This window comes from Phodopus roborovskii, unplaced genomic scaffold (genome assembly GCF_943737965.1).
Source record: "Phodopus roborovskii unplaced genomic scaffold, PHOROB, whole genome shotgun sequence".
NCBI classification, from domain to species: domain Eukaryota; kingdom Metazoa; phylum Chordata; class Mammalia; order Rodentia; family Cricetidae; genus Phodopus; species Phodopus roborovskii.
In genome coordinates this window covers 10,460,123-10,477,053 of record NW_026126410.1, presented here as the reverse complement: position 1 = coordinate 10,477,053, position 16,931 = coordinate 10,460,123, and the positions used below count along the sequence as shown (strand labels likewise).

At 40.8% G+C, this 16,931-nt stretch overlaps 1 protein-coding gene across 1 annotated transcript in view; it reads left to right on the top strand.

Moving 5' to 3' along the window:
• The window catches only part of Galntl6 (polypeptide N-acetylgalactosaminyltransferase like 6), a 1,089,910-nt gene that overhangs the window by 1,004,877 nt on the left and 68,102 nt on the right, over positions 1–16,931 (top strand). Inside the window, exon 8 of the mRNA XM_051182453.1 lies at positions 6,563–6,670. Coding sequence (XP_051038410.1) covers positions 6,563–6,670 — 108 coding nt within the window. The remainder of the gene's footprint in view (positions 1–6,562; positions 6,671–16,931) is intronic.

The following is a 16,931-nucleotide window of genomic DNA, read 5'->3' as shown; positions in this document are numbered from 1 at the left end:
CTCATCCATTCCCCCTTCACCGTTCTCTCCCAGCAGCCCAACCTCTTAATACCATTACACAGGAAGGTAGGGGTTGCATCATATGAATTGGGGGCCAGAAACATAGACACTCAGAGCAACACACTATGATGATTAGTTTAGCTTTCCATTGTGGAAGCTCTAGTGCTCTGAGAGTCTCACCATGAACTTCATTTGGTCCATTGTATCACCTTTTAAGTGTTATAATCATCTGAACCAAAACAGAAATTTAGGCCAGAAAAAATGTAACACATTGCTCCAGACTGTACACTCATGGTTTGACCTCATTTGCCACTGTCCCTTAGTGTTTCAGGAAAGAGTGGATGCTTCTACAAACTAATGGTAGCATTATGGGAAAGCAAAAGACTGTGCCAAAAAATGACTGTCTCCTAGCAGCAGGTGATCTGATGGGAAGAAAGCATCTTTATCTTGACCCTTGCTTAGCTTTGACTAATCAGAACTGACATTTGACCATACACAAGACAACTAACATTCTTAACCCTTCATCCAGCTCCTGCACCTGTTGTCTAATCGCTTTCCATTTCCCCTTTTTTAGAATGCAAAAGTAATGAATGAAGCAACCTCTCAAATAATTTCATTTCAAACCAATACACTTCGTTAACAATGTCTGAAGAATCTGAGAAAAAAAATATACCAGGGAGATCAGTTACTGCAGCCAGGCACAAATATTGATAGCTTAACATCCAAAGGGTGTGTCCATCATTCCTGTCATGATTTTTGTTCAGGCTTGCAAAAAGATGTGGGGCTCCATCCAGATTTTCTGGAACCCATATCCTGTCATTTAATGAATCCACTAACTTCTGTTGTTCCAAATCTTCTCCTTTATCCACTCATAATTTTCTTTGTTGTTGTGTATTCAAATTCATGCTTATAATGTGTGTGTCCATGCATATGGTGATGTGTGTGTGTGTGTGTGTATTCCAGATGTCAGCATTACAAATATTCCTCTATTGCACTTCAAATTCTTTTTGAGATGAAGTATCTCCCTGAGCCTGGAGCTCACTGATTTGTCTAGAACGCTGTCCAGAAAGTCATAGAGATTCTCTCATCTATACTTCCCCAGCACTGAGATTAGAGATGTGTGCCTGGAAATTTTAAGGGGTTCTATGGAATTGGATTCAAGTCCCCATCCTGGTATAGAGTGGCAAGCAATTTACCAACTGAACCACCTCCTCGCCCCCCACTGGAAATGTCTTTGTATCACCAATTATACATACCGCCAACACGCACATTCACCGGAAAGAAATATTCATGTGTCCCCACCTAAATGCACAAGAATTTTAACCTGGCAATATGCCAAGAAAGAAATGAGCATGGAAAATGGGAAATGGTGAGTCTTAGCACTGTGTCAGTTGAGGGATAATCCATAAATTTGAGTTGTCAATTTGACTTTATCATATATTTGAAGGTATATATTTCTTCATAGCAATGTACTCAGAAATTCAGCAGCATAAAACAACCTTTAATTAATCAAGCTAATGGACTCTATGTGATCAAAACTGAAAACAGACACAAAGGACTTATCTTGCTCCTGAAAGTTGACTCAACAGCAAGCATATGGTGCAATCATTTAAAGGTTTCTTTTTCATCTGCCTGTCACATGATGCTGCCATTAACGAAAACCTCAGCTGAGGCTGCTGAGCAAGAAGCTTCCCATGGAGCCTCATGTGGCCTCCACTTCTTTATGATATGGTGGCATCGGGGAATCAGATTTCTGGTGTGGCAATTCAGAATGACAAAAACAATGCACTAATTAGACTGGTGGATGTTTTGTGGCCATTCCTGACATAGGCTCCTGACATAGCCTTTCTGCTTTAGTCCCCTGACTTAAAAGCTGATTCAAATTCAAGGAGAAAGGACCTAGATTCACATCTCAGTGGGAGAATACTGAGCCTCAGGTAAATGACCATATAGAGTGAACAATATTATGGTGTCTCGTTTGGGAAGTTATAATCCCCCACATATGTCAATTTAGACTAACTGAATTTCCCTGTGTGAATTTTTTTGTGTGTGTGCCTTATAGAAAATGGGCAGCAAACCATGGACCTGTGCCTGTTTCTATAAACAAAATTTTATTGAAATAAAGCCATGCCTATTCATTAGCAAAGTTGCATAGCTCCAAAAGAGACCATATGTCCTAAAAAGACAACATTATTAATTCTCAAGTCTGGGCAGTTTGCTAACTCTGTAATAGAATATTGATTAAGGATGTGGGTGCCAAACTATACTACTAGATTTCAAATATCCTTTTTGACACAGGCTCACATGTGTTCCAGGAAATTCTGACCCTCCTACTACTACCTCTTAAGTGCTGAGAATGTAGGCCTGCACCACCACACTTGCTTTATATAGTGCTGGGTATTGAGTCCATTGCTTTAAGCATCCTTGGGAACACTCCCAACTGGGCTCCATCTCCTAGCTGTGTGTTTTAGAACAAATGCTAGACATCTCTTGACTGCCATTTTCCAGTCACTGTAACTGAAAAAACAATAAAGTCTGACATTGAATTGTGAGCATCAAGTGAAATAATCCACTAAATGGATACAATAAGCAATCACAAATGCTAATTTTCATCATCAATATTGGCTTTAAATATCAGCTATATCAACTGCCAATTGGGTTATGTGCTTGTATCCAATATCACCTTCTACAGTTTTCAGTGTGTCTAGTGAAGTAGGAAAGCCCATTTCATCTTTATTTGTGTAATTGGGAATTTCTCCTTTGGCGCTATCAATGCTGGTAACATTTCCATGAAGTTCTACAAAAATTTCTATTCCAGCCATTCAAATACATGAAAAGTCTCTGGATTTTAGCTCCATAACTTCTGTTCATTCCATCCTTTCTCATTAGAATCCCCTTCCCTTTGGGGTAATTCTCTTTAAAAGTCATTTCTCCAGGAAGCAGCAAAATGTGTTGGACATGCACAGAGCCCAGCTTGACCCCTGAATTCTCCATACTCTTCCAGTACTTTAGGTCTTGACTTCTCCTGCTCCAGAAGAGTTCTTCTGATGGGTTATTAGGCTGGTTGTTTATGTCACTGTCATTGTTGTTTGTTTTTGTTCTCTTTCTTATATCCTGGAGTAGCACATTGTATTTACCCCTATATGTTTAATTTTACACTCTGGCCTCTTCAGATTTTTTTCAGATACCTTGACTAGTGACTAGAGTTTTGAACTTTCACTGCCCCTGCCAGCCTTATGCCACCATGTGTATTTCCAATGTCTCAGCCTAAGTCACTCCTCAATATTCCATCAGGTTGAACTCAATACCATGAGTTGTCTAAACCCAGTTAGAGTAGCTGAGCACCATTTTAATAATTACACTGGCTCCCCTCGGACTCCCCAGGGGAGTTCAACCAGTCTCATGGTAAGGTGTCCTGCCTCTGATTTAGAAAAGTTGAAAGGAAATATGCATATACATGTTTTTGGAGCTGACTGTTTGGCATTGAACAACCAATTAGTTTGCTCTTCCCAGGGGAAGGCCACCTCTCCGACTCTCAGCTTTACTCCCTGTCTTATAGTTCTTTGTGTAGGATTGAGTCCTCTTGAGATTTTTTCCCCTGGGCAGTTTGGTGTGCTTGTTGGTGTTCTCTTTGTCCAGCTCATGTGCTGGGAGGCCATGTTGGTAAGACATTACAGGTATAGCTTATGGTGTTACTATGAAACATAATGTAGAAGCAATATCCCTGATCCTCTGGCTGTTACAATATTTCTACCCCCTGATCTGCAATGTTCCCTGAGCCTTAGGTGTGGGAGTGTTTTGTAGATCTATCCATTGAGACTGAGCTCCACAAGTCTGGATAGTAATTGGTTGTGGATTTCTGTAATAGTCTCTTTGTCTATTACCAAAAGAAATTTCCTTGATGAGGGCTGAAAACTACAGTTATATGTGGGTATGGAGACACATGTTTATATATTGCAGTTAGGTGTTGTGCTGGCTTAGCAAATTAGCAATTGCAGATTCTCCTCCAGTTATGTTAGCAAATAACATAAGCCATGAAACCCATTCTCGTTACACTGTCTCTAACCTTTCATTTTTTTCTTACAGAGAAAATTGGTAAAAGCATAGCTTTGTGAAGCCTAGATTTATGTTTTGATAGCTAAATTATTTTATAGTATACAATCTGCTAGGTTAGTCCATGACTATGTATCTGTCCACATGACTTGTCATAGTGAAGTACAATACAACCAGTTAATTGTTTTATGGAATTTAAGTATAAAATCTAAATACATGTATTTCCTGAATTCATATCATGCACCAGTCATATGTGCCTAAGACAAGACTGGTAGTGAGGGGGAATGAGAATGCAACACTAATTTTAAAATTAACCCTGCTGCAAGTATCTGAATCTAGATTCAACATGCAGCATGGATAAGTTTGTATTTCATCACTGACTTCAATGTTTTGAAAATTCTACCTTTACAGAATCAATTTTTAAATATATTTTAAATGATTTTGATAAAATTGTCAAAGGCATGTCCATACCAAAAAGGTATCTAAGCATTAAATTCTGGTTCAATTTAATAATTTTGATTAAAATCTTCTAGAATGAAAAAAAAATGCCAAGATACTATCTAGAAAGATAGTTTTAGGGAACTAGTGGTTTTTGCTGTTGTTGTTCTATGCATTTGTGAATCTAGATTTTAGGTTTTTTTTTTCTTGGTTAGCCACCTACAACAGAAATTATTCAATTGAGACCTTAGGAGAACTGTAGGAGGCTGGCAAGATGGCTCCATGCTTAAGAACAATTACTACAGGCTGGAGTAATGGCTCAGCAGTTAAGAGCACTGACCGTTCTTCCAGAAGTCCTAAGTTCAATTCCCAACAACCACATAGTGATTCACAATCATTCATCCATAATGAGATCTGGTGCCCTCTTCTGGCTTGTAGGCATACATGCAAATAAATAAATCCTAAAAACAAACAAACAAAAAAAAGAATATAGGCATCACATCCTAAGGGGAAAAAACATAAAGTAAGATAAAATAAAAACAAACAAACAAAAAAAAAAAGATAGGATAACACAATCTTCTTGTCTCCACATTGTCTCCACAGATACTCAAGTTCACACACAAACACACTCACACACATAGTATAAAAATATAATATTTTGAATGAGGTACCCCAGTCACAAAAAGATAACATAGTATGTACTCACTCATATATGGATTTAGACCTAGAACAAAGGATCATAAGCCTAAAATTCACACTGCCAGAGAAACTAGGATATAAGGAGGAACCTAAGAGATTCATACAAAGTCCCTCACAGAAGGGGAAAGGGACAAGATCTCCTGAGCATATTGGGAGTGTGAGGGGGCAATGAGTGGACAGGGAGTTAGGAGAAAGAGAAGGGGAGGAATGAATAGACGAGAGCAAAAAAAGAGATACCATAATATAGAGGGAGCCATTATAGGTTTGAAGAGAAAACTTGAGTCTAGAGAAATGTCCAGACCTACAAGGATGACCCCACCTAACAATCTGAGTAACAGTGGAAAGGCTACCTTAAATGCCCTTCCCTGACAATGAGATTGATAGCTAACTTATATGCCAGCATAGAGTCCTCATCTAGTAGCTGATGGAAACAGAAGCAAACTCCCACAGCTAAACACTGAGCTAAACTGGAATCCAGATACAGAGAGGGAGGACAAGACCAGGCTATAGAAACCCACAGAGACAGCTGACCTGAACAAGGGGGAGCTCATGGACCCCCAGACTGATAGCTGGGAATCCAGCATTGGACCAACTCAGACCCCCTGAACATGGATCTCAGTTAGAAGGCCTGGGCTGCCTAAGGGACCTCTGACAATGAAACCAGGATATATCTCTGGTGCATGAAAGGACTTTGTGAGCATTCCTCATGGAGGGATACTCCCTTAGCCTAGAGGAAGGAGGGAGGGCTAGTCTGTAAAGAGTAGTGTTTTTCTGCCCGCCGCTGTTGGTCTGGTCCCGCTGCTGCGCCAGCCCCAATTAACACACTGAGACTCTGTATTTGATATTATGCTGTTGGCCAGTTACTTGTTTCTTATAGGCTAGCTCTGTCCTAACTATTAACCCATTTCTATGTATTTCCAATGGTCTTATGTGGTCTTCTTACCGGGGAAAGGGACCAGCGTCTTGTCTCCCCAGTCTCTCCATCTTGAGTCCTCCCCACTACTTCCTCTTTCCTCCTTATCTCCTAGTCCCTCCTATCTTCGTTTCCTATTGACCAACAGTGCTTTATTCATTAACCAGTATGAGAAACATATATACATAGTGGCATCTCCCATCACTAGTCCCTACTCCAAATGACTTGACAGATTTTGATGATCCTTCTTGGAAGACATCACCCTCCCTGTGGAGTGGGGGGGGGGATGAGATGGGATGGGACATCAGGGGGCATGAAAGGGAGGGAGAGTAAGCTTGGATTGATATGTAAAATAAGAAAAATAATAAATATATATAAAAATAAAATATTTTCTTAGAAAAGAAAATGTGCAAATGTTTTGGTGAAATTTACCCTTCTCTTTTATTTTCTCCTCTTTAGGTTTGGATGTGTGGAGGAGAAATGTTTGATGTTCCATGTTCTAGAGTTGGTCATATCTACAGAAAGTATGTCCCTTACAAAGTTCCGTCTGGGACCATCCTGGCACGAGTGAGTAACTGGGCATCAGAAGAGTCTGGGCTCACCCAGGCTCTACTTCCTGCAGTGGGTACTCAACCATACACCTGGTTGTCAAGAATCCCTGTTTCTCTGCTTTACCTCCATTGTTTAAAGAAGTAGTAACTGGGATGGTTTTTGTCATGTGTCACAGCATCTGCACATGTGTTGTATTTAATATTAACCATTACCTTCTGCTAATCCTTGTTAGCAGCTTTAAATATCAATTAAGTAAGCCACCAGTCCAGGTTATGTGCTTGTCTCCAGTATAAACCTACTGCAGATTTCAAGACCATGTGGAGGCTTGCACATGAGCACATGAATGACCAACAAGAGTAATGTAAAACCAGGCCTCCCCCAAAATGGAATAAAATAGATGAGGAAGTACAGGCTCAAACTCAAGTTTTTCCTCCTTTAGAACTAGAGTTAATGCTAGATATAGATTTAGACCATGTTCAAATTTCCCATAATTAACCAAGTCTAATTTTGTTTCATTTGTGTTTTGTTTGTTTTGTTTTGTTTAGAATGCAATTTTTCTTGTTGATCAAATGCAAGGATGCTTTTATCATCTGCCTTTTAGAAGCTTCTATGCGTGTTTGGGAAGATATAAAATTACAAACCTTCTCCAGACAGCCCTAATGATGTCTCTGTCCTCCATGTTGTTCTCTTCTTGGTTGTGTCTGTTCTCTTCACCACATTACATATGTGCTACAAATATAAAAGCATAGTGTTTTCCAGATGTATTGGTGCTATAATCCCCTAGAGATCTAACTTTGAGTTGCTTGTTTTGGTTTCTTTACTAAAGTGCAATGTATGACCACTTGAGTATTTTCTACACAATTCAATATATAATTCAAACTGAAATGACCACTTTTTTGTAAAACATATTATTATTATTATGAATTACTTCACTAGGATTCATTCACATATCAGTCTCACAAAGGCAGAGCTTTGGGTTTGTTATTTTACATTATGTCATCATCTAAAATACAGCTTAGAGAACATTCAGATAACTTATTGAAGAGTTTAATTAATTAGACTTCTCAAGGACAAAACATAGACTCAAGTTGTTAATAAAACTTAAGACATTTTGATGAACTTTAATAAAATTATCATCCTTAGTAAATTCCTTCAGGCTCCTGTTTCTCCTCCCTTGCTTTGTGAGGCTGTCAAAAGCATTCATGTTTTTTCTTTACCCACACCCACAGTCCTTTTAAAAGTAGTGAGGCATTCTAGAATGAAATTACATTTCACATTCCTTAACGAGAAATTATCATCATACCACTCCCTGCTTCCTCCAAAATAGGAAGATATTAATAATGCAATGCACTGAATGTGTGCTTAAAAACACTATTTGGGGGAAAAACAGTCATGAAATCATAAACAGATTAAAGTGCTACATTTTGAATAAAGAAATATAGTTTAATTTAGTCAAAGGACTTAATGCATATGAATGAGGAAGCAACGCAAATCAACAGGAAGGTTAATGAGTAAACAAATTCAAGCACACATTACAAATCAGCTGTGTGGATATCATTGCAGTGCAAAAATCCTAAAGATAATAAATGATGTCTTGCCGTTTGTCAAGACACCACTTTCTGTCACTCATTCACTTCATTTATGGGTGGATGGTGCATGTGGCCAGCTCAGAGTGTAAAAGATGAGTAGGAAAAGCAATGTTGATCCAAAAAGAGGTTGTTTGCAAAAAAAAATAAAACAGCTCATATATTTTGGGAGATTAATGAGGCACTTTGTCAAAAACTGTCAAATATGGGGAAACTAGGGTTGCCACATAAACCATCCAGGAAAAAGTGAATATTCATTCAAATGGAAGGAGTCCATAACTCTGAATTTTAATCTTTCCCACTTAAATTTTACTTGAGGGCTCATTTTTGTTTTGTTTTTTTTTCCCCCTAAACTGCTAGAGCAATCAGAAAGTCATAAATATTGAGGCTCAAATGTCACTCTGAGGAACATTTTATGATCTTCTGAAGTATATTAAAATAAAAAACAATTCTGGTATTTTGTGGGAGAGACTCAGCTACTTTGCCACACTCTGCTATGACTAAATCATCACAAAGATTGAGAAATGCAGAGTCACATCCCATCGGTAGATATTTTAATCTCCCTGGCCTCGTTAGGAAATGGAGATGAAGCTGGCAACGTGACCCCAAAGGCTTGTTTATGTACTTTACAAAGCTCATTTAATCCTGTGAAAATGTGTACTTTTCATTTACAGACTTACGAAACTGATGATTCCAGATGCCTCCAAATACACAGAGGTGTAAACCCATGCTCATGCATGCACACACGTGCACATGCACACACACACAGGCTGAAGTCCTTTAGTCAACACACTAGTGTATATTATTCAAAACAAATTCAAATAACCTTATTCATCACTTTCTCTTTAGCACTGGTCTCTGACAAGAAGACATGACATAAGTTACCCATCTGTGAAACACATGATAACAAATGATTCTCCACATTTTCAGGAAACATGTGTCTTAACATCAGCAGGAGGGGCAGTGCTATTGTAGTTCTGAACTTCAGATTTTGCAAATAAAAAGCTTAAAAGAATTAAGGACACCTCAGTTTGACTAACAGATTTCTTTTTTTTTTTAATTTTGAGTTATTTATTCAAACCATCTCCTCTTGTAAGCAAAGGGATGCTGGAAGATCGCTGTAACAGTCACCATTTGATACAAGGAAAGATGAGCTTAGTGCTCCTATGGTCTTTTGTGATTCACTCACAGAGTAATGGTCCAAACCAGTGCTGTGGTCCCTTGTTGCCTGGGGAAGATCCAGGTTCCCTTTACTCATCTTCATAACCAGTCTGAAGTGGGTTCACATGAGGATTGTGGTAGAGGCTATGGTTACCATCTCCCCAGGGGAAGAGCTTGGTCCTGATGAGGAGATAAGGGTAGGCAAAGAACATAGTGCTCTCTGTGTTGCCACTTCAGGAAGAGGTTGAGCATGCTCACTCCCATCTCAGGAATGCCAAGAAATAGGTAAGGGCCTTCCACATGCAAGCTAAACCCTCTTCACCATGAGTGTCACTCGACATGGGCCGCCCCAACCATGGGAGGCCACAGCCCAGCAGTCCAGAAGCCCCTGATGCACACACCACCACCACCATCTTGGTACTCAATTAACAGATTTCTAAGAATGGGGATTCAAAATTCAGAACCAGTAACCAGAGTCAACTTCTAGCCATGTTTTCACCCAGTCCTCAGTGAACCGAGATGAAATAAGAATCATAAAGTGGTATTTTTGATCTACCAATATAGGTTGTATGCATTAATATAGAATTCTCTCTTACTGTGGGGTTCAAGGTAGTCAGTTTGTCATTGTTAATGCCCTTGTTGTGTAAAAGCAAAAATTAACCCCCTCTGTGTCATTTCTTCAAAATGGAAAAATCTGGGACATGGTGACTTACTGATTGTTTCATATGGGAATCGGAGGGTTTCCTTGACATTCAAAATCCTGTTTAGTTTCTGAGTCGACCTTGGGATCTAATGTCAGCATACTGGAGCACAACCTTGGCATCTTCTGCCCAGAGTAAATGAGGAATCCCTAGAGAAAGGATAACCCTCTCTACAGTTGTTGACAATAGAAGACTCAAGTGTTGTGACAATAATCGCCTGCTCCAGAATGGCAGTGGCTGTGTTCAACACAGGACAATGAGCAGCAGAGGTCAGCTGAAAAATGTGTTGCCCTAGGCTGAGAAACAAATGGGCAGAAGGATCCCAAGTCCAACTTCTCTTTCTGACAAACACTGCTAAGGCAGGAGTAATGACTAGCACCTTGGGGACTGTGGGAATGGCCTTTGACTCTCTTGTAGCTGCCAGTGTGTTCTGAGATCTTCAAAGTTACTAGGTTTGAAGGAGGTACTCAAACTGTAAAGATGTGGAAAGAATAGCAGTCACCTCACCGCAAACCACCCCAACTGACTATAGCATCATAGCAGCATCATGGCCCTGGGAAGTTTCCCTAGGAAGGTCCCCCAAAGAGGACAACTCTATAGACTGTGATGTGGGCAGTCCTGGAAGTACAAACTGCCATCCTTCCTGCTCATAGGAACCAAGTGTGAGAGAGGGGCAAACTCATGTGTCACATGCATGTACATGGGTACAGGGGCCAGAGATCCACCCCCCAGTGTAGTTCCTCACTTTGTCTGCTGAAATAAGGTCTCTCCTGGGACCTGGACTGAAGCATTAGTCAGCAGGCCCTGGGGACCCACCTGTCTCCACACACCTAACCCTGGGATTGCAGGTGTGTACTACCATGCCTGGCTTTTAGGTGGGTGCAAGAATCAAACTCAGGCAGGCCCTTGGGCTTGCACAGCCAATGTTTTGCCAATTGAACTGTCTCCTTAGCACCAAGACTAGAAACAGTCCCTATCCTAAGTCTGTAGAGGCATGTCAGTCAGGACTTCATACCGTGACATTTTACCTTTGATGTGCCAGGAATTTATTTTTTACTCTAAAATTTCATCTTGACCTTAATGATAACCACTCAAAAATGTGGGGGAATTTCGATTTTTGCAGATTTCAGGATAAAAAGCTAAAACCAAAGAAGTGAAATCTGGCTTTAAAAAGGAGGGGGATTATGTTTTCCAGAATGTTCCATAATCCTGGGAAGTGGCAACTCATAGCACTCACAGCATAAAAGGGACAGTGATTAAATAAATAGACTTGGGATTGTGAGCCAAGATCTGTGTCAAAACATCCCTTGGACTTCATGGTGGAGGTGCGAAAGGGGCAGGCACAAGGTTATATCAGACTGTATCAGAGACCTGTGAGACTGACCCATGAGTGCACAATGGAGGGAGAACCCTAGAGGTCTCTGCACCACAAGGCCCATCCTCCTCCTTCAGACTGGGAGGAGGAACTGATGGTTTTTAGACAGGAGGGATCAGAAGAAATGCACGTAGAATAAAATTGAAATACCAACCAACACTGAAGGAGAATGAGAGTAAAGAAATCAACATTACAAGTGCAAGAAAGCTGTAAAGACAATGTCTCAAAAAGATTTGTATGCCTCAGTGTTTAGCTGTGGGTGTCTGCTTCTGTTTCCAACAGGTACTAGATGAGGGTTCCATGATGGTGGATAAGTTAGTCATTAATCTCATTATTAGGGAAAGGCATTTATGGTAGCCTTTCCACTGTTGCTCAAATTGTCAGTTGGGGTCAGTCTTGTAGGTCTCTGGACATTTCTCTAGAGTCAGTTTTCTCTTCAAACCTATAATGGCTTCCTCTTTTATTCTCTCTCTCTCTCTCTCTCTCTCTCTCTCTCTCTCTCTCTCTCTCTCTCTCATCTATTCCTCCCCTGATTCAATCTTCCTGGTCCCACTTGCTTTCCTCTCTTGCCCTTCTCTTTCTCCTAGCTCCCTTTCCACTCACTGCCCCCCCACTCCCCAATATGCTCAGGAGATCTTGTCCCTTTCTCTCTTAGAATCCTCCTTGTATCCTAGTTTCTCTGGTGGTGTGAATTATAGGCTAATGATCCTTTGCTCTATGTCTAAAATCCATATATGAGTGAGTACATACCATATTACTCTTTTTGTTACTTGGTTACCTCATTCAGGATGAGGTTTCTTCAAGTTCCATCCATTTGCCTGCGAATTTCAAGATTCCATTGTTTTTTTCCACAGAGTAGTATTCCATTGTGTAGATGTGCCACATCTTCTTTATCCATTCTTCAGTAGAGGGGCATCTAGGTTGCTTCCAGGTTCTTGCTATTATAAATAATGCTGCTATGAACAAGTTGAACGGATGTCTTTGTTGCATGGGTGTGGATCATTTGGGTATATGCCTAACAGTGGGATTGCCGGGTCCTGTGGTAGACTGATTCCCATTTTCCTGAGGAACCACCATACTGATCTACAAAATGGCTGTGTAAGTTTGCACTCCCACCAGCAGTAGAGGAGTGTCCCCCTTTCTCCACATCCTCTCCAGCATAAGTTGCCATTAGTGTTCCTAATTTTAGCCATTCTGGCAGGAGATAAGATGGTATCTCAGAGTTTTTTTGATTTGCATTTCCCTGATAGCTAAGGATATTGAGCACTTTCTTAAGTGTTTTTCAGCCTTTTTGATTTCCTTTATTGAGAATTCTCTCTTCAGTCTGTACCCCGTTTTTTAATAGGGTTATTTGGTGTTTTGGCGACTAGTTTCTTGAGTTCTTTGTATATTTTGGAGATCAGCCCTCTGTCAGACTTAGGATTGGTGAAGATCTTTTCCCAGTCTATGGGCTGCCATTTGGTCTTGTCAACTGTGTCCTTTGCCTTGCAGAAGCTTCTCAGTTTTGAGGAGGTCCCATTTATTAATTGTCGATCACAGAGACAACTGACCTGAACAAGGAGGAGTTCATGGACCGCCAGACTGATAGCTGGGAATCCAGCATTGGACTGACTCTGAACATGGGTCTCAGTTAGAAGGTCTGGGCAGTCTAAGGGATCTATGACAGTGGAACCAGGATGCACAAAAGGACTTTGGGAGCACATTCCCCATGGAGGGATACTCCCTTAATCTAGGCAGAAGAGAGGGCCTAGTCCCTACTCCAAAGGACTTGAAAGATTTTGATGACCCCTTCTGGAAGGCATCACCCTACATGTGGGGGGGGGTGTTGGAAGGGTGGTCTGGGTGGCATGGGAGGATGGGAGAGAAGTAGAGAGGGATGGAGGGAGGGATCAATAGGTAAAGTAAGAAAAATAAATTAAAAAGTTAAAAAAATAGATTTGTGTGAATTTTCTATACAGTGCAAAAACATGGTTAGGTTCAGTGAACTGTGTGTGAAGTTTCCCTCTAGGCATGTGAGAGATGATGGTATCAGCACAAAAACAGAGGGATGAGGAAGGAGAGAGAGGAGGTCACAGATTTTGTGTAGGTAAGTGAATTCTGATGTGGGCTATGGGAGCACCAGGTCTAGAGAGACACATTTTGCCTAGATTCTGCACTTCTGCAAGAATGTGCGCTGTTCCCTTTAATGTTTCCTTTCTAGAAGAGGAAAGAAAGAAAAACTGCTGATTGTGTTGGGCATGATTCTAGGCTCTAGAGCTTAAGCAAAAAGCAAGTAAAACACAAAGCTTAACTTCTCTTACCTATGACAGTTAGGTAAAGATGGTTCATCTATGTGTCACCAGAATACTCTCCACCAGACAGACAGAAGGGTGGAACCAGAGTCATTAAATTCACTGTAGGGTGAGATCGGAATTTAACATAGCTGGATTATTTGGAAACTTTTTTCATGTATGTTATCACTGAATCTATGGCTTAATAGAAGAGACAATATATGACATGTATAAAGTATAGATAGATATACATATATGTATATAGTGGTATATACTTGATGTTAATAGGTTATGGGACTTGAGGGAAGGGTGTTTTATGTCAGGGAGAATCACTTTGGTTGGTCAGTTGGTTTCAAGATAAAGTCTTGTATATCCCAGGCTGGATTCAAAGGCACTATATAGCCAGGGATGACCTTGAACTCCTGATCCTCCAGCCTCTCCCTCCTGCAGTCTCCATTGTACACCATCCCTAGCCTAGCTAGCCGATAGATTATGTTTCATGGTCTCACAAAACACAAAACTACATGTTACAAACAGATTTGACTTTAATGAGTATTCTTTACCTGAACAGCAAGTTCCTTGAAATTCCCCTACAATCGCTATTAACCATAGGTATGGAGGGTAAATTTAAGGTTTGAAATAAGACAGGCTACTTGACTGACTCAGTTATGACATGCCTTTTTAACATGTTTCCAAAGATTCCCCTTGTCCCAAGACACTCCCCTGGTGATGCCCAAATCTGCTGACTTTAGGTAGTACCTCTACAACCCCTTTAAATTTCTTGAAGGGCCTTAAAATTGCTAGAGGTAGGGAGAGTTGTACAGAAGGGGAAGAAAGGCTAAAGAAGTACTTCAGGGTACAAGGCAGACCACCTCAAGCCAATTATTAAACATTTCTTTGTTGATCTTAGTATCAGTGATTCCTGTGTGAACTAGTTGAAAGAGAAATACATAATATACATAATATCTCACACCTGAAGCCTTCTCTTGTTTGTGTCACAACAGCATATCTGTTGATAAAAAGCATTAACAGGCCCCGAATGACTGGTTTGATAACTGAAAATGAAATCGCCAACAAAACTGAAGAGTAGGATGATGGAAGGGAAATCTCAGCTCCCACAAATTGACCTTTTTTCCTATTTGGCTGTGTAGCAGTTTGTTCTCATAAAGTTGCCTGGCAAATAAGAGCCGTGGCGTGACAGCACTAGGCAGCAGAGTACCCATGATTCTTTCTAGTACTCTCTAAGCTGCAGGGCCCAGGTGTTTTATTTGAACCATCAGGAAGTTCATGGGCATGGTGGTCGATCAGGGGCTTCCTGGGAGAATGCAGCAAATGACAGATTCTTCCTCAGTACTCTGTCTGTGTAAATGCTGTTGTGAACCAGCAATCCCTCTGAAGATAATAGCTATCCCCAATTCTCCCTTCCAATATAACAGCAAGGGCAGTTTGGCTGCCCAGTCCTGGTGGCAAGGACTAAATATGATTCACATACTGCACCCTTGGGCTTGCTGCTCTTTCCTTTTGGCTACAATATAAAAACAGAAGATTCTCCATTAAGATATCTTCTATTTAGATGGACTTTTTAATAATTTTTTTATTTAAATTTGAAACAAGCTTGTTTTACATGTCAATCCCAGTTTCCTCACCTTCAACTTCTCATTCCCACCCCAACCCCCATCCCATCCCCTTTTTGCTCCCCAGGGATAGTGATGCCTTCCATGGGGCATCTACAAAGTCTGTCATATCATTTGGAGAAGGTCCTAAGCCCTCCTCCATGTATCTAGGCTGAGAGAGTATCCCTCTATGTGGAATTGGCTACCAAAGTCCATTCATACACTAGGGAGAAATACTGATCCATTACTAGAGGCCCCATAGACTGCCCAGTCCTCCTGACACCCACATTCAGGGAGTCTGGGTCAGTCCTATGCTGGTTTCCCAGCTATCAGAGTGGGGTGCATGAGCTCACCCTTGTTCAGTTCAGTTGTTTCTGTAGGTTTCTCCAGCCTAGTCTTGACCCCTTTGCCCATCACTCCTCCATGTATGCACCTGGATTCCAGGAGTTCTGCTCAGTTTTCAGCCATGGGTGTCTGCTTCTGCTTCCATCAGCTATTGGATGAAGGGTCTAGGATGGCATATAAGGTAGTCATCAATCTCGTTAACGGGGGAAAGGCATTTAAGGTAGCCTCTCCACTATTGCTTAGAGTGTTAGTTAGAGTCATCCTTGTAGCTCTCTAGTGCCAGATTTCTCTTTAAAACTATAGTGGCTCCCTCTATTATGGTATCTATTTTCTTGTTCTCCTCTATTCTTCCTCTGACTCAATCTTCCTGCTCCCTCATATCCTCCTCTCCCCTCCACTTCTCCCCTTCTCTTTCTCCTAAATCTGTCTCCCTGCACCCCATGTTCCCTATTTGCTTGGGAGATCTTGTCCCTTTACCCTTCTCAGGGGGAGCATGTATGTCTCCTTGTTTCCTAGCTTCTCTGGCAGTGTGAATTGCAGGCTGGTGATCTTTTGCTCTATGTCTAAATTCTATATATGATTGAGTACATACCATGTTCCTCTTTTTTGTGACTGGGTTACCTCATTCAGGATGGTTTCTTCTAGTTCCATCCATTCCCTGACAATTCAAGATTCTATTGTTTTTTTTCCGCTGAGTAGTACTCAATTGTGTAAACGTTCCACATTTTATCCATCCATTCTTCAGTTGAGAGGCATTTAGGTTGCTGCCAGGTTCTGGCTATTAAAAACAATGCTGCTATGAACATAGTTGAACAGACATCCTTGTTGTTTGAGTGTGCATCTTATGGGTACATGCCTAAGAGTATGTGGTAGACTGATTCCCATTTTCCAGAGGAACCGCCATACTGATTTCCAAAGTGGCTGTACAAGTTTGCACTCCCATGGACAATGGAGGAGTGTTCTCCTTCCTCCACATGCTCTCCAGCATAAACTGTCCTTGGTGTTTTTGATTTTAGCCATTCTGACAGGTGCAAGATGGTATCTCAGAGTTATTTTTATGTGCATTTCCCTAATGGCTAAGGGTGTTGAGCACTTTCTTAAGTGTCTTTCAGCCCAGCCATTTTAGATTCCTCTATTGAGAATTCTCTATTTAGTTCTGTATCCCACTTTTTAATTAGATTATTTGGTGTTTTGGTAACTAGCTTCTTAAGTTCTTTGTATATTT